The 23,676-nt window shown below is 41.5% G+C and overlaps 1 protein-coding gene across 3 annotated transcripts; it reads left to right on the forward strand.

Annotated features, from left to right (window-relative positions):
- The first annotated feature begins 4,136 nt into the window (after positions 1–4,136).
- Positions 4,137–23,340, forward strand: LOC109892704 (glucose-6-phosphate exchanger SLC37A4). Of its 3 annotated transcripts, XM_031826605.1 has the most exons (11): positions 4,137–4,250; positions 5,216–5,666; positions 5,875–5,939; positions 7,529–7,761; positions 14,757–14,994; positions 15,180–15,335; positions 16,724–16,809; positions 16,890–17,003; positions 17,158–17,223; positions 18,223–18,361; positions 18,485–19,564. In XM_031826605.1, exons 3-11 carry the CDS (start codon positions 5,894–5,896, stop codon positions 18,649–18,651), a joined length of 1,245 nt encoding a protein of 414 aa, XP_031682465.1. In that variant the 5' UTR covers positions 4,137–4,250; positions 5,216–5,666; positions 5,875–5,893; the 3' UTR covers positions 18,652–19,564. The 3 variants fall into 3 exon arrangements, with proteins under 3 accessions (XP_031682465.1, XP_020341015.1, XP_031682464.1); XM_020485426.2 differs by having other exon boundaries at positions 5,216–5,939; positions 18,485–23,340; XM_031826604.1 differs by lacking the exon at positions 4,137–4,250 and adding an exon at positions 4,255–4,357 and having other exon boundaries at positions 5,216–5,939.
- The last annotated feature ends 336 nt before the right edge of the window (positions 23,341–23,676 follow it).

Consider the following 23,676-nt stretch of genomic DNA (forward strand, 5'->3'; position numbering starts at 1 on the left):
GGAACATTGCTGCAGGGATTTGCTTGCATTCAGCCACAAGAGCATTAGTGAGGTCAGACACTGATGTTGGGCGATTAGGCTCACAGTCAGCGTTTCAATTCATCCCAAAGGAGTTCGATGTGGTTTAGGTCAGGGCTCTGTGCATGCCAGTCAAGTTTTTTCACACCGATCTCGACAAAACATTTATGGATGGACCTCGCTTTGTGCACAGGTGCATTGTCATGCTGAAACAGGAAAGGGCCTTCTCCAAACTGTTGCCACAAAGTTGGAAGCACAGACTTGTCTAGTATGTCATTGTATGGTGTAGCGTTAAGATTTCCCTTCACTCGAACTAAGAGCCCTAGTCCGAACCATTAAAAACAACCCCAGCCCATTATTCCTTCTACACCAAACATTACAGTTGGCACTATGCATTCGGGCAGGTAGTGTTCTCCTGGCATCCGCCAAACTAAGATTCGTCCGTCGGACTGCCAGATGGTGAAGCGTGATTCATCACTCCAGAGAACGTGTTTCCACTGCTCCAGAGTCCAATGGCGACAAGCTTTACACCACTCCAGCCAACACTTGGCATTGTGCATGGTGATATCTTAGGCTTTTGTGTGGCTGCTCGGCCATGGAAACCCATTTCATGAATCTCCCAACAAACAGTTCTTGTGATGACGTTGCTTCCAGAGGCAGTTTGGAACTCGGGAGTGAGTGTTGCAAACAAGGACAGAAGATTGTTACTCGCTTCGAGCACTCGGCGCTCCCATTCTGGGAGCTTGGGTGGCCTACCACTTCGCGGTTAAGCTGTTGTTGCTCCTAGATGTTTCCACTTCACAATAACAGCACTTACAGTTGACCGGGGCAGCTCTAGCAGGGCAGAAATGTAACAAACTGGTGGCATCCTATGACTGTGCCACCATGAAAGTCACTGAGCTCTTCAGTAAGGCCATTCTACTGCCGATGTTTGTCTATGGAGATTGCATGGCGGTGTGCTCAATTTATACACCTGGCAGCAACTGGTGTGGCTGAAATAGCCAAATCCACTCATTTGAAAGGGAGTCCACATACTTTTGTATATATAGTGCATATATATTTATAGTCCGGACTCTGACATTGCTTGTCCAAATATTTCTCTATTTCTTAATTCCATTCTTTTTCTTTTAGATTTATGTGTATTGTTCTGTATTGTTAGATACTGTTGGAGGTAGGATCACAAGTATTTTGCTACACCCGTATGCAACCAATAAAACTGGATTTGAAAATAGTTATTGGTTAAATATCTAACTATCTATTTAGCAGTCTTGTGGTTTGGGGGTAGAAGCTGTTCAGGGTCCTGTTGGTTCCAGACTTGCTGGATCGGTACTGCTTGCCGTGCGGTAACAGAGAACCGTTTATAACTTGGATGGCTGGAGTCTTAAGCATCCGACCGCATGGCGCTACAGCGGATAGTGCCTGCGGATCAGTACATCACTGGGGAGGAGCTCCCTGCCATCCAGGACTTCTATACCAGGCGGTGTAAGAGGAAGGTCCTAAACATTTTCCAGCTACACAAGTCATAGACTGTTCTCTCTGCTACCGCACACTGCACGGCAAGCAATACCGACAGGACCCTGAACAGCTTCTACCCCCAAGCCATAAGACTGCTAAATAGTTAACCAAATAGCTACCTGGACTATCTGTCTTGACCCTTTTTGCACTAACTTTGTTTTAACTCATCACTTACACTGTTGCTACTGTTTATTATCTATCCTGTTGCCTAGTCACTGTATTCCTAGTTATATGTACATATCTAACTCAATTACCTCATACCCCTGCGCATCGACTCAGGACTGGTACCCTGTGAATGTAGACACGTTATTGTTAGTTATTATAGTTTATTTATTATTACTTTTATTGTTACGTGTTATTACTTTTCTATTATTACTCTATTTTCTTTATCTCTGCATTGTTATTTTCTTTCTCTCTGCATTGTTGGGAAGTGCCTGTAAGTAAGCATTTCACTGTTAGTCTACACCTGATGTTTACAAAGCATGTGAGAAATTTTATTTTATTTGATAATAGCTGACCCTGGCCATAACCCCACTCAGAGGGTGTCACCAGTTACAACAGCCACAAAGTCAAAATGTCTATTGTAAAAATTCATAACAACTCAAATGAGCTTTTTGGTCTGAAATTGAAGGTTAGGGTTATGCATACATTTATCAGTGTGCTTAATGTTAGGATTAAGATTTAGCCATAATTATTACTTTGCGGATGTGGTAACTTAATGTATGACTTTTTGTTTTCTGATGCAATTGAAACTTTCTAAATCAATTCTGGCCTCTTGTCAAATAGTCCTACTACAGTCTCCTTTTAACTTAATTTATCACCTGATTTACAAAAAGCACATCTCAATAGGTGGTCCAGGTTTCCTCATGATGACATGGCGTCTCTATTGCTTCTCTTTTGTTCCTTTTTTATTTTTTATTAACAACAAATCGATACAGAAAGCACATGAGGGAACACAAGCATACATAGATTACAAACAATAGACAATCGAGCTAGGGGGTACAATATCATATAAAAATTACACAAGGACCTTAAGGGACATACATATACTTACAATTCTAACAGCTTTTTTTGTCAGTAGAGCATTTAACCATCTTAAAATACAGTTCAATTCTTTTTGTAGGGTACGAAAATGTGGTTTTCTGTTTGTAAATGTACATTTGTGTATATGAAATTTGTCCAAAAGAATAATGAAATTAATTACATAAAAATGTTTCAGCTTATTTCTATTGTATGTAAAGAATCCAAACAGTACATCTCTCCACAATAGTGTAAAATCTTCATAAATGTTAAATTATAAACCTACTGATGTCTTGCCACAGTTTGCTTACATGCATAGAATGCCCAAAAATATGCAACACTGTTTCTGGGTGGTCATTACAAAAGGAGCAATTTGAGTTTATGTTTTCCTTAAACTTCTTCATATAGTGGTTGGCAGGATAATATTTATGAATAATTTTAACGGATACTTCCTTAATTTCGTTAACAAGTAGGTATGTGTGTGTAACAGTATAACTTTAGACCGTACCCTCGCGCGAACCAGGGACCCTCTGCACACATCAACAGTCACCCACGAAGCATCGTTACCCATCGCTCCACAAAAGCCGCGGTTCTTGCAGAGCAAGGGGAACTACTACTTCAAGGTCTCAGATCAAGTGACGTCACTGATTGAAACGCTATTTAGCGCGCACCGCTAACTAAGCTAGCCGTTTCACATCCGTTACATGTGGCAACATTCAAACTTTTTCCCCAACAGATATTATCAATACATCCATTCCAATAAGGCATGACATAAGGTATAGATACGACATCCTGCTGAAACAAGGTTTGTATCGCTCTGTGGTTGAATGGACCAAAAGAGAAACAAATCTTTCCTGCTGATGAGTCAACAGGGTCAATAGAAGGAAGGCTCTGAGGGTCAGGTCTTGACACATCCTGAATAACATAGCAACACCTGCTTCTCTTTTGTTCCCACAAGTGAGTGTGGAGGCCGATGACATCAGAGGGCACCATCATACCACCTCCTTGAATGGCCTACTCCTTGAACTTTGCAGTTATGTCTAAAAATACACTATTTTGCTAAGAACATGTATTTTTAACCTTAAGTTTGTGTAGGCCTACATTACTGTATTTATTATACGTGGGATATAGTTTTTCAACAAGATAAATTCAACATTAGCAGGAGCGCGTCTTTCAAGGTGTTGTCCTTTGACCACTAGATGTCCTCAGTCATATTCAGATCATGATTCAAATGTGTATTGATTGGCTGAAATGTACCAACCTTTGTGAGTAAAGCATAATGTTAAAAATATGGTTGTTTCATTTTATTATTGAAATAAAACAGAATACGATAAAATATCATGGAATACTATAGAATATACATCTTCCAGAATGTCATCATGACATGTTTAATAAACAGAAAAAAATGTTTAATAAAATGTGAGCATACGATTTTTGGTAGTAGCTCTTTTGGATATAATGTCAACCTTTTCTCAGCCCCTGCGTGCTGCCAGATAGTGCAGACTCAATGGATTATATTTTGCAGTCGGTTCGTTTCTTCAACCTTGAACCTACGTACAGAAGAAAACTATCCGATAGGAACGCCTCCTTCCATGAATGTCAGCTCAATTGCCCAATGAGAGCGCAGAGCAAGACAGCAGTTCCTGTTTCAGTGGGTATGTTAGCCTTAGCAGCAAGAGGGATCCTGTCGAAACAAGGTACCAAACATGTCCTTAATTGTTATGTAGATAAAATGTAACTATCAAGATGTTGTCCACGGAGGTCTTGCAACAGTGTTTCAATGAAGTATAACGTCAGAACTCATGTAGGCCTACATTGAAGTTGGCGTTTGCTAGAGAGAGTGGATGCGTTCATTTATGTGCTCTCTAGTCACTTTTCCAAGACTATGATTGAGGATGTGTTGTTTTGGTATTCAGTTATTTTCTATGTTTATTTCCTAGCTACTACAATATATCAAACTTGACCCTGGTGTATTAATAACAGAAAAGAGAGTTTGCTTCAGTATTTTAGAATCGACTATTCTTTGCATGCAAACTATCCAGAATAATTATATTTTCAAATGTTATTTTTACTTTGACCGCAGGAAGTTGGTTGCACCTTAATTGGGGCAGATAGGCTCATGGTAAGGGCTGGAGCAGGGAGTGGAATGGTATCAAATGCATCAAACACATGGTTTCCATGTGTTTGATGCCATTCCATTTACTCCATTCCAGCCATTTATTATGAGGCATCCTTGCAGCAGCCTCCACTGCCTTTGATAATTTCTTGAGTTTTAAAGCATTAAATAGTCTATCATTGGGTCTCAACTGTAAAATCTAAGTTAGATTGTATTGCTGGAGTGATTCAATGAAATGTTTTGGCAATGTGTGGTGGTGGTCAATGTCAAAGTTCAAGAGTTTGTCCGATACGAGATTAAAGCGGCACCCCAGACTTTAAATCACCCAACATTATACAGTAGCCTACTGGGGATTAGCTGACCAGAGAGGGTCTTGAAAACTGGCTTTATTCCTGCCATTGTTTCTTTAGTCATAATTTCATTATGAATCATGCATTGGCTGGCCTGATTTTGTATTGTGGAAACAAAAATGTTAATTGTTCATTGATTAATCAATTGTTGATTATTGATCTATGTGTATTCTGAAGTATTGGTTTGTGTTTCTAGGCATTGTGTGTGAGGGTCCCGTCTTCTGATGCTACCTGGACCTCCACAGAGACCGGGCCTGCTGTGGAATTCCCACCCCTCAGAAAGAACGACAGCTGGGACAGAGAACAGACAGCAACGTCCACATACAGGAGAAATAATAGCTTTGAGGTGGACTGGAAGAGAAGGGACAGTCCTGAATGTGTAGTACAGTAGAAGCACCATCTATGTCAGAGATTAACAGGGTGATAGCTGCTTTTCTGTAATGTCCATCCACATCCACCTGGGCAAGATTGAATCAGTGTTATCAACTCAGTACCACGTCTCAATTGTTGCTCAGTAAACACAAGCGTGGTATCTCTACCCAAAGGAAAGTCGGCCAGTAACCCCATACACTGGAAACGGCATCATGCAATGTGATTGGTTTTGTTACAAACGCTAAAGAATTTCAGAGCCAGCATTCACTAAAACGGTGATTTGCATCATTTGGAGAGAGCAAATCTAAAGTATTTTTATTTATTTTTTTACCTTGGAAATTAACAGTTTACAACCTTTAGATTTTTGCTCCAAGAGATTGGTCTGATTACCTCTGGAATCATGGGGGCCACTGGTTATGGATACTATCGTATGGTTATCTTCTTCTCCATGTTTACTGGCTACTCCCTGTACTACTTCAACAGGAAGACCTTCTCTTTTGTCATGCCCTCTGTGATGGAGGAGATTAAACTGGACAAGGATGACTTGGGTAAGAGCAGTCTTATGCTATATACGGTTGAAGTCGGAAGTTTACATACACCTTAGTCAAATACATTTAAACTCAGTTTTTCACAATTCCTGACATTTAATCCTAGTAAAAATGCCCTGTCAGTTAGGATCACCACTTTATTTTAAGAATGTGAAATGTTTACATAGACTCAATTAGTGTTTTGTAGCATTGCCTTTAGATTGTTTAACTTGGGTCAAACATTTTGGGTAGCCTTCCACAGCTTCCCACAATAAGTTGGGTGAATTTTGGTCCATTCCACCTGACAGAGCTGGTGTAACTGAATTAGGCTGGTAGGCCTACTGGCTCGCACATGCTTTTTCAGTTCTGCCCATTTATTTTCTATAGGATTGAGGTCAGGGCTTTGTGATGGCCACACCAATACCTTGACTTTGTTGTCCTTAAGCCATTTTGCCACAACTTTGGAAGTATGCTTGAGGTCATTGTCCATTTGGAAGATTCATTTGCGACCAAGCTTTAACTTCCTGACTGATGTCTTGAGATGTTGCTTCATCATTTTCCTCCTCATGATGCCATCTATTTTGTGAAGTGCACCTGTCCCTCCTGCAGCAATGACCCCCACAACATGATGCTGCCACCCCCGTGCTTCACGGTTGAGATGGTGTTCTTTGGCTTGCAAGCCTCCCCCTTTTTCCTCCAAACATATCAATGATCATTTATGGCCAAACGGTTCTATTTTTATTTCATCAGACCAGAGTACATTTCTCCAAAAAGTGCAATCTTTGTCCCCATGTGTAGTTGCAAACCGTAGTCTGGCTTTCTTATGGTGGTTTTGGAGCAATGGTTTCTTCCTTGCTGAGCGACCTTTCAGGTTATGTCAGTATAGGACTTATTTTACTGTGGATATAGATACCTTTGTACCTGTTTCCTCCAGCATCTTCACAAGGTCCTTTTGCTGTTGTTCTGGGATTGATTTGCACTTTTCGTACCAATGTACGTTAATCTCTAGGATTCAGAATGCGTCTCCTTCCTGAGCGGTATGAAGGCTGCGTGGTCCCATGGTGTTTATACTTGCGTACTATTGTTTGTACAGATGAACGTGGTACCTTCAGGCGTTTGGAAATTGCTTCTGACCCACTGGAATTGTGATACAGTGAATTAGAAGTGAAATAATCTGTCTGTAAAAAATTGTTGGAAAAATGACTTGTCATGCACAAAGTAGATGTCCTAACTGACTTGCCAAAACTATAGTTTGTTAACAAGTAATTTGTGGAGTGGTTGACAAACAAGTTTTAATGACACCAACCTAAGTGTATGTAAACTTCAGACTTCAACTGTAGTTCATCTTTATTGTGACATGCATCCTATGAAATGCTGTGTGTCAATTCATTCAATATTATGTGAGAGAATGTGCAGCAGTCACTGTAAGCAACTTTTATTAAGCACACATCTGTATAGAGATGACATTGTATTTATCTTTAGTCAATTCACTGACCCACATAAGAAAATCAGTTTGGGCCTTCTATCTAAGGTTTAGAACCATGTTAAGATCTATATCCTTTGTGATTGATGTCCTGTTAAGAATGTGTTTTCCTCTCCTGTCCTCTTAGGCTTGATCACCAGTAGTCAGACCATGGCCTATGCCATCAGTAAGTTCATCAGTGGTGTATTGTCCGACCAGATCAGCGCTCGCTGGCTCTTCTCCATTGGCCTCTTGGTGGTGGGGGGCATCAACGTGATCTTCTCATGGTCTTCCACTGTGACTGTGTTTTCTGCTCTGTGGTTTGTCAACGGTCTGGGCCAGGGCTTAGGCTGGCCACCATGTGGGAAGGTGCTGCGCAAGGTAAGACTGTTGCTCCTATAGGGAGAGGCTCCTGTAACATAGACTGAGGTGAATTCACAATCAATACATAATGAAAACCATTCAGGAAATAACTGAAGTAAGGAAACTCTCACACCTGAAGGCTTCTGCCGTCAGCCATCTGTGTTTTAACACTTGGCTTTACAATATGCACACTATTATTTTGGGAAGATATTTACACCCCACCCAAAAAACAGATCCCTTCGAAAAGAATAGTGACGAGAATGTGCTTCACCCTTTGCCTTTAGAGTGTACCTGTCACTCACCTCCCCCAAGTGTGGTCAGGAATTCGAACCCTTGCCATGACATAGCAGTGACCTTATGGGCTGGAGATGGTGATTTCTGGCATGAAGTCACAACAGCTTATGCCAACTGTAATCTTGGAACACTGAGTGCTCATGGTGCCATGTCCATGAGTTAGGAGCCACAAGGAAATTACTATTTCATGGAGATTGAGCAATACTGTTCTCAATCAGCATATACTACAGCCTTCCTATTACATTTCACACTTGTTTTCTGTCATATGTATTTGAATGAACTACAGTGTAGATTATACTGTTGTCTATTTGTACAATATCTGAAGTAGATTTGAGTGCTATATGAATTCAACATGTGAGAGAAATAAAAATAATATACCGCTTATATAAATGTAATATATTGGTGTTTTCCCCCATTCCTTACCCTCAACCATTCATGTCAATCCTTTATTTCCTGATACAATTAAATTCACAATGAGTTAAGACAACAGGGGGTCTCCCGGGTGGCGGAGTGGTTAAGGGCCACCAGAGACTGGGTTCGCGCCCAGGCTCTGTCGTAACTGGCCGCGACCGGGAGGTCTGTGGGGCGACACACAATTGGCATAGCGTCGTCCGGGTTAGGGAGGGATTGGCCGGTAGGGATATCCTTGTCTCATCGCGCACCAGCGACTCCTGTGGCGGGCTGGGCGCAGTGCACGCTAACCAAGGTTGCCAGGTGCACGGTGTTTCCTCCAACACATTGGTGCGGCTGGCTTCCGGGTTAGATGCGCGCTGTGTTAAGAAGCAGTGCGGCTTGGTTGGGTTGTGTATCGGAGGACGCATGACCTTCAACCTTCGTCTCTCCCGAGCCCGTACAGGATTTGTAGCGATGAGACAAGATAGTAGCTACTAAACAATTGGATACCACGAAATTGGGGAGAAAAAAGGGGGTAAAAAAAAGACAACAGGAGTCCTAAGAAGCTGCTGTCAATGATTGGGGAATAAAAGTACGTTCATCTCTAGCAGACACGGGATGGGTGGGAGTTAACAATGGGTGTGTCTATCAGAACACAAGGAGAGTGTAGCTTTTTTACAAAAACAGGTTTGTTGGCTTTTGTAGGCTTCAAGTAAGATGATACATGGTGATATAGATGGTTACACTAGGATGATACAGAAATAATATATTGTTAATACAATATGCCATTAACATGGACAATAAACTGCAAGCAACATACTTACATCAAACTGAAAGAACCTAAAGCTATACATTAGCATCTATATACAATATTAGCACTCTGGGAAATAAACACAGGCTCAATCAAATTAGCTCCCAATGAGGCAGGTAAATACATTATAATCCAGTGAGCTCCTAAAGTATTGGGACAGTGACACTTTTTTTGGCTCTGTACTCCAGCAATTTGGATTTTAAATGATGCATTGACTGAGGTTGAAGTGCAGACCGTCAGCTTTAATTTGAGGGTATTTCCATCCAAATCGGGTGAACTGTTTAGAAATTACAGTACTTTTTGTACATTGTACCCATTTTAGAGGGATCCAAAAGTATTGGGACAAATTTACTTATGTGTATTAAAGTAGTCAAAGTTTAGTATTTGGTCTATTCCTAGCACACAATGATTGATTATATATTGTGACTCTACATACTTTTTGGATACATTTGCTGTTTGTTTTGGTTGTTTCAGATTATTTTGTGCCCAATAGAACGTAATGGTAAATAATGTATTGTGTCATTTTAGAATATGGGACCAAATACCAAACATTTAATGACATTAATTCACAAGTGAATTGGGCCCAATACTTTTGAGTCCCAAAAAATGGAGGCGGGACTATGTACAAAAATTGCTATATTTCTTTAAACGGTTCACCCGAAATGGAGGAAAATACCCTCAAATTAAAACTGACAGTCTGCACAAAACAGTAAGAGCACGGTCCTAATATTGAGTTGCACCCCCCTTTTGCCCTCAGAACAGCCTCAATTCGTCAGGGCATGGACTCTACAAAGTGTCTCAAGCGTTCCACAGGGATGCTGGCCCATGTTCACAACAATGCTTCCCACAGTTGTCGAGTTGGCTGGATGTCCTTTGGGTGGTGGACCATTTTTGATACACAGGAAACTGCTGAATGTGAAAAACCCAGCAGTGTTGCAGTTCTTGACACACTCAAACTGGTGCGCCTGGCACCTACTACCAAACCCTGTTCAAAGGCACTTACATATTTGATTTATATACAGTACCTGTCAGAAGTTTGGACACATACTCATTCAAGGTTTTTTTTTTTTTGCTCTGGTAGCCATGCTGGTTAAGTGTGCCTTGAATTTTAAATAAATCACAGACAGTGTCACCAGCAAAGCACCCCTCCACCATAACACCTCCTCCATGCTTTACGGTAGGAAATACACATGCAGAGATCATCCGTTCACCTACTCTGCTTCTCACAAAGACACGGCGGTTAGAACCAAAAATCTAAAATTTGGACTCATCAGACTAAAGGACAGATTTTCACCAGTCTAATGACCACTGTCCATGTTTCTTGGCATAAGCAGGTCTCTTCTTATTGGTGTCCTTTAGTAGTGGTTTCTTTGCAGCAGTCTCGTCTGAACAGTTGATGTAGAGATGTCTGTTACTTGAGCTCTGTAAAGCATTTATTTGGGCTTCAATTTCTGAGGCTCATAACTCTAATGAACTTATCCTCTGCAGAGGTAACTCTGGGTCTTCCTTTCCTGTGGCGGTCCTCATGAGAGCCAGATTCATCTTAGCGCTTGATGGTTTTTGCGACTGCACTTGAAGAAACATTAAAAGTTCTTGAAATGTTCCGCATTGACTGACTTTCATGTCTTAAAGTAATGACGGACTGCCATTTCTCTTTGCTTATTTGTGCTGTTCTTGCCATAATATGGACTTGGTCTTTTACCAAATAGGGCTATCTTCTGTATACCACCCTACCTTGTCATAACACAATTGATTGGCTCAAAAGCATTAAGAAGGAAAGAAATTCCACAAATTAACTTTTAACAAGGCACACCTGTTAATTGAAATACATTCGAAGTGACTACCTCATGAAGCTGGTTGAGAATGCCAAGAGTGTGCAAAGCTGTCATCAATGCAAAGGGTGGCTATTTGAAGAATCTCAACATATAAAATATATTTTTATTTGTTTAACTTTTTTGGTTCCTACATGATTACATATGTGTTATTTCATAGTTTTGATGTCTTCAATATTATTGTAAAAAGAGAGAGAAACCCTTGAATGAGTGGGTGCTCTAAAACTTTTGACTGGTCGTGTGTGTAAAAAATAATGGTGTGTATGAATAGAAATGTTTACAGTAGTAGTTATATAGAATGAGCCATGACCAGAATACAGTATATACATATAAAGTGGGTAAAACGGTATGTAAACATAATTAATAAGGTGACCAGTGATCAATGACTATGTACATAGGGCAGGAGTGTCAAAGGTGCATGGTAGAGTACAAGGTGGTAGCCTGCTAGTAACAAGGTTCAAGGCAGGGTACTGGGCGGAGCCCGGCTAGTGGTGACTGTTTAACATTCTGATGCCCTGGAGATTGAAGCTGTTTATCATTCTCTCGGTCCCAGCTCTGAGGCACCTTTACTGTCCTCGCCTCCTAAATGGTAGCAGGGTGAACAGGCCGTGGCTCGGTTGGCTGAGGTCCTTGATGATCTTCTTGGCCTTCCTGTGACACCAGGTGCTGTAGAAGTCCTGGACTTGTCAGTGTACCCCCGGTGATGAGTTGGGCTGACCTCACCACCTTCTGGAGAGTCCTTCGGTTGTGGACGACGCAATTGCCGTACCAGGCAGTGATACAGCCCAACAGGATACTCTCAATGGTGTATCTGTATAAGTTAATAAGAGTCTTAGGGGTCAAGCCAAATTTCTTCAGCCTCCTTCACAACACTGTTTGTGTGAAGGGACCATGTCAGGTTGTCAGTGATGTGCAAGCTGAGGAACTTGATGCTTTTGAATTGACCCTCCACTGCAGCCCCATCGATGTGGATAGGGGCGTGTTCTCTCTGCTGTCTCCTGTTCTATATACCTTCGGCCCGTCTTTGGACACTGTGCTATCTAACCTCCAAACAAGCTTCAATGCCATACAACACTCCTTCCGTGGCCTCCAACTGCTCTTTAACGCTAGTAAAACCAAATGCATGCTTTTCAACCGGTCGCTGCCTGCACCCGCATGCCCGACTAGCATCACCACCCTGGATGGTTCCGACCTAGAATATGTGGACGTCTAGAAGTACCTAGGTGTCTGGCTAGACTGCAAACTCTCCTTCCAGACTCATATCAAACATCTCCAATCGAAAATCAAATCAAGAGTCGGCTTTCTATTCCGCAACAAAGCCTCCTTCACTCACGCCGCCAAGCTTACCCTAGTAAAACTGACCATCCTACCGATCCTCGACTTCGGCGATGTCATCTACAAAATGGCTTCCAACACTCTACTCAGCAAACTGGATGCAGTCTATCACAGTGCCATCCGTTTCGTCACTAAAGCACCTTATACCACCCACCACTGCGACTTGTATGCTCTAGTCGGCTGGCCCTCGCTACATATTCGTCGCCAGACCCACTGGCTCCAGGTCATCTACAATTCCATGCTAGGTAAAGCTCCGCCTTATCTCAGCTCACTGGTCACGATGGCAACACCCATCCGTAGCACACGCTCCAGCAGGTGTATCTCACTGATCATCCCTAAAGCCAACACTTCATTTGGCCGCCTTTCGTTCCAGTACTCTGCTGCCTGTGACTGGAACGAATTGCAAAAATCGCTGAAGTTGGAGACTTTTATCTCCCTCACCAACTTCAAACATCAGCTATCTGAGCAGCTAACCGACCGCTGCAGCTGTACATAGTCTATTGGTAAATAGCCCACCCTTTTTCACCTACCTCATCCCCATACTGTTTTTATTGATTTACTTTTCTGCTCTTTTGCACACCAATATCTCTACCTGTACATGACCATCTGATCATTCATCACTCCAGTGTTAATCTGCAAAATTGTAATTATTTGCCTACCTCCTCATGCCTTTTGCACACATTGTATATAGACTCTCCCTTTGGTTTCTACTGTGTTATTGTCTTGTTAATTGTTTACTCCATGTGTAACTCTTTTGTCTGCTCACACTGCTATGCTTTATCTTGGCCAGGTCGCAGTTGCAAATGAGAACTTGTTCTCAACTAGCCTACCTGGTTAAATAAAGGTGAAATAAAATAAAAATAAAAATAAAAAAGAATCCACACTCGGCTCCTTCGTTTTGTTGATATTGAGGGAGAGGTTATTTTTCTGGCACCGCTCCACCAGGGCTCTCCCCTCCTCCCTGTAGGCTGCCTCGTCATTGTTGGTAATCAAGCCTACCACTGTTGTCGTCAGCAAACTTGATGTTTGAGTTGGAGACCGTTGGTGAACAGGGAGTACAGCATAGGACTGCGCATGCACCCCTGTAGGGTCCCGTATTGAGGATCAGCATGGCGGAGTTGTTGCCTACTTGGGGTAGGCCCACTTCAGGAAGTCCAGGACCCAGTTGCACAGGGAGGGTCTCAGACCCAAGGCTCTAAGCTTAGTAATGAGCTTGGAGGCCACTATGGTGTTGGAAGCTGAGCTGTAGTAGATCAAATCAAAGTTTATTTGTCACATGCGCCGAATACAACAAGTGTAGACCTTATAGCGAAACTCTTACTTCCAAGCCCTTCACAGGAACAGCATTCCCATTTATTTTGTCCAGGTGGGATAGGGCAGTGTGCAGTGCAATGGCGATTGCGTCGTCCATTGATCTGTTGAGGCGGTATGCAAATTGTAGTGGGTCTAGGGTGTCGGGTAAGGTGGTGATATGATCTTTAACTTAGCCTCTCAAAGCACTTCATGATGACAGAGTGCTACGGGGCAACCATTATTTAGTTGTTACCTTTGCTTTCTTGGGTACAGGAACATCCTGAAGCAAGTGGGTACAACAGACTGGGATATGGAGATATTGAATATGTTCGGAAACATCCAGTTGGTCTGCACATGCACTGAGGACGTGGATTGGGATGCCTTCTGGGCCGGAAGCCTTGCAAGGGTTAACCCGCTTAAATGACTTACTAACGTCGGCCACAGAGAACGAGAGCACACAGTCCTCGTGGTGGGGCATTTAAAGGGCTAGTTCCACCCCTTTTAGGTGGTGGTGATCTGAATGATTACATTGAATGAGGTGTGTGGTGACCAATAGGTGGCAGGCTCCCCTCCAGTGTAGAAGGGACGTGGGGGGAATTTGTAAAAATGGATTAAGAACAATGCAGATAGCACCTCAGCCGGACTGTTTGAACAGTGCAGGGGGTAGTGGTGGACTGCTGGTTCTGTGCTTAGCACTCTGGATCAATATGGTATTAAAGCAACCTGCAGGCAGGATTAAGTGGTCAGCCGGCAAATTGATTGTTATGTTACTGTTAATTGCTGCGGTCACCATTTCAGTGGCGTTATGGCTTGAGCTACATTACATCACTTTAGACAACTCTGCACAGCTTCAGAGGTTGTTAACTGATGACACTGGTTACAGTATTGACAGATAAAACCATAAAATAAGTATCCACAGTGGTCTAAATTTAGTATCAAAGTGAAAATGTTTTGACTTGCCTTTCCACATGTCTAGATGACAGATCTATTTTACTGTTCTCAGTGTTCTCATTCTATAGTTTACATATTCATGCCATCAACATATCTGTTCTCAGTGGTTTGAGCCGTCTCAGTTTGGGACATGGTGGGCGGTGCTGTCGTGCAGCATGAACCTGGCCGGTGGATTGGGTCCTCTCCTGGCTATGGTATTGCTTCAGTACTACGACTGGAGGACTATCCTGTCCATGTCAGGCATCATCTGTGCATCCTTTTCTGTCATCTGCCTGGTGTTCATAAAGAACGAACCCAAAGACGTGGGCCTGCCCAGCATTGAGGCCTCAGCCAAGAAAGGAGGTGAGGAGAAAAAAAGCTGTTACCGCAGGACAGAGGACTGTTTTGCATTTGTTGATTTTGTGTGTTTTAAGATCCATGTGTACATTTTGATTGGCTATATCCATATGTATTGCTCTGGTTACTCTGTCCAACAGACATGGAGCATAATCATTAAAAACATGTTTTCTTTTTGTTTTATCCTGCAGTAGCCAACTGTGACAGTACTCTGAGTGAGTTCCTGCTGTCTCCATACCTGTGGGTGCTGTCCCTAGGCTACCTGGTAGTGTTCGGGGTGAAGACGGCATGCACTGACTGGGGCCAGCTCTATCTCATTCAGGATAAGGGCCAGACTGTCCTCATAGGTAACGCACACACACAATTTACAAGTGTATATCTAGGTATTTGCCTAACATCATGTACCGTACCAGTCAGAAGTTTGGACACACGTACTCATTCAAGGGTTTTTCTTTATTTTAAAAATTTGCTACATTGTAGAATAATAGTGAAGACATCAAAACTATGAAATAATATATATGGAATCATGTTGTAACCAAAAAAGTGTTAAACATATCAAATATTTTTGAGACTCTTCAAAGTAGCCACCCTTTGCCTTGATGACAGCTTTGCACACTCTTGGAATTTCCTCAACCAGCTTCACCTGGAATGCTTTTCCAACAGTCTTGAAGGAGTTCCCACATATGCTGAGCACTTGTTGGATGCTTTTCCTTCACTCTGCTGTCCAACTCATTTGTGTTGAGGTCGGGTGATTGTGGAGGCCAGGTCATCTGATGCAGCACTCCATCACTCTCTTTGGTCAAATAGCCCTTACACAGACTGGAGGTGTGTTAGGTCATTGTCCTGTTGAAAAACAAATGAAAGTCCCACTAAGCGTAAACCAGATGGGATGGCGTATTGCTGCAGTATGCCTTGAATTCAAAATAAATCACTGACCGCTTCACCAGTGAAGCACCCACACACCATCACACCTCCTCCTTTATGCTACTCTGCGTCTCACAAAGACACGGTGGTCTCAAATTTGGACTCATCAGACCAAAGAACAGATTTCCACCAGTCTAATGTCCATTGCTTGTGTTTATTGGCCCAAGCAAGTCTCTTCTTATTATTGGTGTCCTTTAGTAGTGTTTTCTTTGAAGCAATTCAACAATGAAGGCCTAATTCACACAGTCTCCTCTGAACTGTTGATGTCCTTGTGAAGAAATTATTTTGGCTGCAATTTCTGAGGCTTGTAACTCTAATGAAGTTATCCTCTGTAGATTGACTGAACTTCATGTCTTAAAGTAGTGATGGACTATTGTTTCTCTTTGTTTATTTGAGCTGTTATTGCCATAATATGGACTTGGTCTTCTACCAAATAGGGCTATCTTCCGTATACCACTCCTACATTGTCACAACACAACTGATTGGCTCAGACGCATTAAAAAGGAAAGACATTCCACATATTAACAAGGCACACCTGTTAATTGAAATTCATTCCAGGTGACTATCTCATGATTCTGGTTGAGATAATGCCAAGAGTGTGCAAAGCTGTCAAGGCAAAGGGTGACTACTTTGAAGAATCTCAGATTTGTTTAACAGTTTTTTGGGGTACTACATGATTCCATATGTGTTATTTCATAGTTTTGATGTCTTCACTATTATTCTACAATGTAGAAAATAGTAAAAATAAAGAAAAACCCTTGAATGAGTAGGTGTGTCCAAACTTTTGATTGGTACTGTATGTTATCCAAAGGCAGTTCCTACATGAGTGCCTTGGAGGTTGGAGGTCTGGTGGGCAGCCTCGCAGCTGGCTTCCTGTCTGACAGGGCTGTTTCTAGGGTGAGTGACACCACCAATCACACATCAAAATAAGTGTTTACATCACTCTGCATTGTTTTTATTGTCTTATTGTCCCACAGCAAGGTTTGGGTACCCATGGTAACCCTCGCCATGTCCTCCTCCTCTCCATGATGGCTGGCATGTTTTTGTCCCTATACCTGTTCCGTGTCACTATCACAGCTGGGGCCCTAAAGGTACATTAAATTCAACATTCCCATTAAAATCTCAGTCATTTCATGGTGGTGTTTTTGCAATTTTTCAGTTGTTACTCCTCGTTTTAAAGAATAATGTATGTAAAACTGTAATCTGTGCCATTTATCTTTTCTCATCACATCACTGTTCCCACAGGAAGCTCCCGTCTGGGTAGTGGCCCTTCATCCTCTCTCTGTCCTTATTGGCCTGTCAGAGAAAGAGGTAGCCATTATAACGAATTTACTCAAATGTGTTTGTACTTTACTTTGTTTATACTCTATCACATAACGTCCTGAGTCTTCGGCAACACTATCTGTTGAAAAATGTATATTGGTTGCAAGAACAGGAATATTTATACTGAACAAAAATATAAACGAAAAATGTAAAGTGTTGGTCCCATTTTTCATGAGCTGAAATAAAAGATCCCAGAAGTGTTCCATATGCACAAAACTCTTATTTCTCTAAAATGCACAAATTTGTTTACATCCCTGTTACTGAGCATTTATCCTTTGCCAAGATAATCCATCCACCTGACAGGTGTGGCATATCAAAAAGCTGTTTAAATGGTTTGATAATTACACAGGTGAACCTTGTGTTGGGGACAATTGAAGGCCACTCTAAAATGTGAAGTTTTGTCACACAACACAATGCCACAGTTCTGAGGGAGTGTGCAATTGGCATGCTGACAGTTCCACCAGAACTGTTGCCAGATAATTTAATGTTAATTTCTCTACCATAAGCCACCTACAACGTTGTTTTAGAGAATTTAGCGGTACATCCAACCGGCCTCACAACTACAGACCACGTGTAACCATGCCAGCCCAGGACCTCCACATCCAGCTTTTTTACCTGTGGGATCGTCTTAGACCAGCAACACGGACAGCTGATGAAACTGAGGAGTATTTCTGTCTGTGATAAAGCCCTTTTGTGGGAATAAACTGGTTGGCTAGCCCTGGCTCCCCAGTGGGTGGACCTGGCTCCCATGGCTGCACCCCAGCCCAGTCATGTGAAATCCATAGATGAGTGCCTAATGAATTGATTTCAATTGACTGACTTCCTTATATGAACTGTAAACTCAGTAAAATCTTTGAAATTGTTGCATGTTGCGTTTTTATATTTTTGTTCAGTATATATTTATCTGAGTTGTAGACCAATTTGAAATGATGTATTATGAAAAACATTCATTACGTTTTATATTCTGTTTCATATTCTCTCATCTAGATCTGGATACTTTCCCTGGGTGCTATGTTCGGATTCTCCTCTTATGGACCCATCGCATTGTTTGGTGTGATAGCCAATGAAAGTGCTCCAGCAAACTATTGTGGGTCCTCCCATGCCATCGTAGCTCTCATGGCCAATGGTAAGTCTCCTATATTGGTTCCTTTTTATCTGTATTCTCAAAAAGACAACGCATGGTTCTGGAATTCTGCAATTCTCTGAGACATTCATATCAGTAAGCTAGCTGTGTTTTTATTGGTTGCAGTTGGGGCTTTCTTTGCGGGACTCCCCTTCAGCACCATCGCTAAATACTACAGCTGGGACATGGCCTTCTGGGTAGCTGAAGTGACCATTGCCGTGACGACAGTCATCTTCTTTCTGTTCCGTAACATTCGCACCAAAATGGGCCACATCCCCCAGAAAATGGATTGATTGATCTCTGCATCTCCTGAGCTATGCACAGGTTCCTGCTGTGTGACTGGGTGAATATTCTACAGCAAGGGTTGTTGGACTGGCTGCACATTACATAGCCCCTAAAGTACACATCCTATCCCTGGAAACACAACACTGTGTCAAAGTGATCTCACCTCGAGACGTTTTAGATGTTAGCAACCATGTTTTCTAAAAGGATACTTTGCTACACTTTAGTTTGCCATTTAATGCACCGTCAGAATCAAACTCCTCACAACCCGTACAGTTCTAAGCACCTATGGAATCTACACCTACGGCATCCACTCACAGTAATGACTTCAAAAAGTATAGTAATCATGTAGGCCTAAGTCCTAAATTTAGAATAATCTGTTCTCTTACCACTTATTTAGTTGGTATAATAACTAATATTAATTGAAGCATGTTGTTGATACACAGTGAATCTGCTGTCCATTGCATAGATTGCCTTCAGTGGATGCCAAATGTCTTGAAGTTCCCGAATGCTTCATTGATGAGCCAGCATTAAAACTATGTATGTATAGAAATTTGCACAAAATGGTAATGTTTGAAGATCACAGTAGTATTTCCCTTTCACTAATTCTTCATTTATAAAATAATGTTCAGTCAGGAAAATAGATACGACAAACACGACATCCATTTTTGATGACATACTGGCTTTACTAAATGGACTTTTAAAGTTTAGAGATCTTAGCTAGTTGTCTATGAAAATATTGAAATGCATCAACCTAAAAGGGATAGTTCAGGATTTTGGCATTGAGGCCCTTTATCTACTTCCCTAGAGTCAGATGAACATTTTAATGTATCTACGTGCAGTTTGAAGGAAATTGCTAACTTAAGGTGTAGCTGTGTGAAAAAATTTATAATCTATGGGGGTGAAATATATATTTTTTCGCTATTGTTGTTTCAAATACTGTTATTATTACACAGAAATTGATTTCCCCTACACATTTTTCAACATACAGTGGGGCAAAAAAGTATTTAGTCAGCCACCAATTGTGCAAGTTCTCCCACTTAAAACGATGAGAGGTCTGTAATTTTCATCATAGGTACACTTCAACTTTGACAGACAAAATTAGAAAAAAAATCCAGAAAATCACATTGTAGGATTTTTTATGAATTTATTTGCAAATTATGGTGGAAAATAAGTATTTGGTCACCTACAAACAAGCAAGATTTCTGGCTCTCACAGACCTGTAACTTCTTCTTTAAGAGGCTCCTCTGTCCTCCACTCGTTAACTGTATTAATGGCACCTGTTTGAACTTGTTATCAGTATAAAAGACACCTGTCCACAACTTCAAACAGTCACACCCAAACTCCACTATGGCCAAGACCAAAATATCCAGAAAATCACATTGTAGGATATTTAATGAATTTATTTGCAAATTATGGTAGAAAATAAGTATTTGGTCACCTACAAACAAGCAAGATTTCTGGCTCTCACAGACCTGTAACTTCTTCTTTAAGAGGCTCCTCTGTCCTCCACTCGTTACCTGTATTAATGGCACCTGTTTGAACTTGTTATCAGTATAAAAGACGCCTGTCCACAACCTCAAACAGTCCAAACTCCACTATGGCTAAGACCAAAGAGCTGTCAAAGGACACCAGAAACAAAATTGTAGACCTGCACCAGGCTGGGAAGACTGAATCTGCAATAGGTAAGCAGCTTGGTTTGAAGAAATCAACTATGTGAGCAATTATTAGGAAATGGAAGACATACAAGACCACTGATAATCTCCCTCGATCTGGGGCTCCACGCAAGATCTCAGCCCGTGGGGTCAAAATGATCACAAGAACGGTGAGCAAAAATCCCAGAACCACACGGCGGGACCTAGTGAATGACCTGCAGAGAGCTGGGACCAAAGTAACAAAGCCTACCACGCCGCCAGGGACTCAAATCCTGCAGTGCCAGACGTGTCCCCCTGCTTAAGCCAGTACATGTCCAGGCCCGTCTGAAGTTTGCTAGAGAGCATTTGGATGATCCAGAAGAAGATTGGGAGAATGTCATATGGTCAGATGAAACCAAAATATAACTTTTTGGTAAAAACTCAACTTGTTGTGTTTGGAGGACCAAAGAATGCTGTGAAGCATGGGGGTGGAAACATCATGCTTTGGGGCTGTTTTTCTGCAAAGGGACCAGGACGACTGATCCATGTAAAGGAAAGAATGAATGGGGCCATGTATTGTGAGATTTTGAGTGAAAAACTCCTTCCATCAGCAGGGACATTTTTATATATATATTTTAATTTTTTTAACCTTTATTTAACTAGGCAAGTCAGTTAAGAACAAATTCTTATTTTCAATGACGGCCTAGGAACAGTGGGTTAACTGCCTCGTTCAGGGGCAGAACAACAGATTTGTACCTTGTCAGCTCGGGGATTTGAACTTGCAACCTTCCGTTACTAGTCCAACGCTCTAACCACTAGGCTACCCTGCCGCCCCATTGAAGATGAAACGTGGCTGGGTCTTTCAGCATGACAATGATCCCAAACACACCGCCCAGGGCAAAGAAGGAGTGGCTTCGTAAGAAGCATTTCAAGGTCCTGGAGTGGCCTAGCCAGTCTCCAGATCTCAACCCCATAGAAAATCTTTGGAGGGAGTTGAAAGTCCGTGTTGCCCAGCAACAGCCCCAAAACATCACTGCTCTAGAGGAGATCTGCATGGAGGAATGGGCCAAAATACCAGCAACAGTGTGTGAGAACCTTGTGAAGACTTACAGAGATCATTTGACCCCTGTCATTGACAACAAAGGGTATATAACAAAGTAATGAGAAACTTTTGTTATTGACCAAATACTTATTTTCCACCATAATTTGCAAATAAATTCATAAAAAATCCTACAATGTGATTTTCTGGATTTTGTTTGTCATTTTGTCTGTCATAGTTGAAGTGTACCTATGATGAAAATTACAGGTCTCTCTCATCTTTTTAAGTGGGAGAACTTGCACAATTGGTGGCTGACTAAATACTTTTTTTGCCCCACTGTATAGTAATTTCAGAATCACCCAAGTTCTGTAACCTATGCTGTTGCGGATACAACACTTTCTGTCTGTGGGCATGGTTGTTCATGCAGTGGTTACAATGTAGATATCACTTGGCCACTTCGGGAGGGAAGAGGCTAGGTATCACATACAACATTCTCATTAAAGGTCTGCGGTGAAGCTGTGGGAGCAAACGAGTTTGGTTCGGGGATAAACACCGTTTGAACATGCAAATCTGATTGTACCAGAACGTTTGATTTATTGAAATATCAGCTGCAATTTAACTTCGGAGTAGCTTTTTCCTTTGAGGGCTAACCTGGGACCTTTCCGGATTGCAAAAATCCCGATTCCCGAACTATCCCTTTAATAATGTGAAGTCTTGAAAGGATTAAAGTATGCACACAGTCCAAGTGTTTGTCACAGGATACTATTTTGTCACTACAGGGTTTGTTATTAGACAATGTGGTCACAGAGGCTGGGTTTACACAGGTACACCAATTCTGATCTTTTCCCCAATTATTGGTAGAAGAGCTGATCTGATTTGTGAAAAAATATCAGAATTAGATTTCTGAGCCTGGTCCCATACTGTATGAGCTGTGGCCAACTCTTCTATGTTTGCATTTACACAGGCAGCTCAATTCTGATGTTTATTTCTTCACTAATTGGTCTCTGAAATAGGTCAGATATTGTTTTATAGCTGTTTTGATTGGTCAAAAGACCAATTAGTTGGGGGGAAAAATATCCGAAATGGGCTGCCTGTGTAAATGCAGCCAAAGAGGCTAATCAGACTGGAACACCAGGCTCGCATCATCCTGATATTCTCACAAAAGTATGAAATGTTACGTTTATACACAGGTAGCCAATTATTGGCAAAATAGCTGATCTGATTGGTCAAAATACCAATTAGTGAAATAAAAAATCTGAATTAGGCTGTCTGTGTCAACACATCCACTGGTTACATTCCCCTGCTCAGACGTTGCATGCATCAAGCAATGGTTTCGTTCCACGTCATCGACTGTCATTGACTGACAGATTGCTATAACATATGATGTGGTTAGCTGATACTTAAAATACCTATTCAGGCTCTGTAAGATCTGGCATGCATCAGCAACGCCTGGGCTGAGCAATGCGCCCAATGGTTGCGTTTACACAGCCAGCCTTATTCTGATCTTTTGCCAATAAATGGTCTTTCGGCCAATCAGCTCAGATCTTTATCCATTAATTATAGTAATATTGTGAAAATTATGATAATGCCATTTTTTTGTGTAAGAGATGTTTGAAAAGACAGCCTGAAATTTCAGCCTGTTTTGGTGGAATGGAGTTTTGGCCTTCCTGGTGTTATCACCAGGCGGTAAATTAGTTAATAGACCAATAAGAAAGAGTTACAGACATCTTGGCTAATAACTGCTAAATTGACAGTTTTCCCCTCCCAGACAGTCTTAGCTAAATTCTTACTTGAGAAATTGCTCTTTGCTAAGAAGCTATTTTTGTTTGTTTTAAAATGGTAAACAAATCATCACAGAAAGGTATTATTTGATATTGGTATAAAAATGGCTGCATTGGACCTTTTCACAAGCAGTTTATAACTGAAAAATATTTATCTCACTATTCTGTGCCATTCAGGCATATTTGTCTAACTGGAATTATTGAAATGTTAAGGAAAACTAATAAAGAGCAATGAATGTATTGTCACCCTGTTCTTATTTCACCCTAAAGCCTGTTATGGACAGACCATCATGGACAGACCAATCATAAAACGTACTGGTTTTTTAATCCAATGTGCCTTGTAGGTTACATTTACCACAGAAATAGAAGTAACCATATTGGGCACATTTTGCACATATTCGTTGGTTCTGCATGGGACTAAATTCATATATGTACTGGGCAAAAATATAAATGCAACAATTTCATTTTTTTTCTGAGTTACAGTTCATACAAGGAAAGCAGTCAATTTAAATAAATTCATTTTGGCCCTAATAGAAGGCAAGAAGGCAAGCATCCCAGAGTCGCATCTTCACTGTTGACGTT

Source organism: Oncorhynchus kisutch, linkage group LG6 (genome assembly GCF_002021735.2).
Source record: "Oncorhynchus kisutch isolate 150728-3 linkage group LG6, Okis_V2, whole genome shotgun sequence".
Lineage (NCBI taxonomy): Eukaryota > Metazoa > Chordata > Actinopteri > Salmoniformes > Salmonidae > Oncorhynchus > Oncorhynchus kisutch.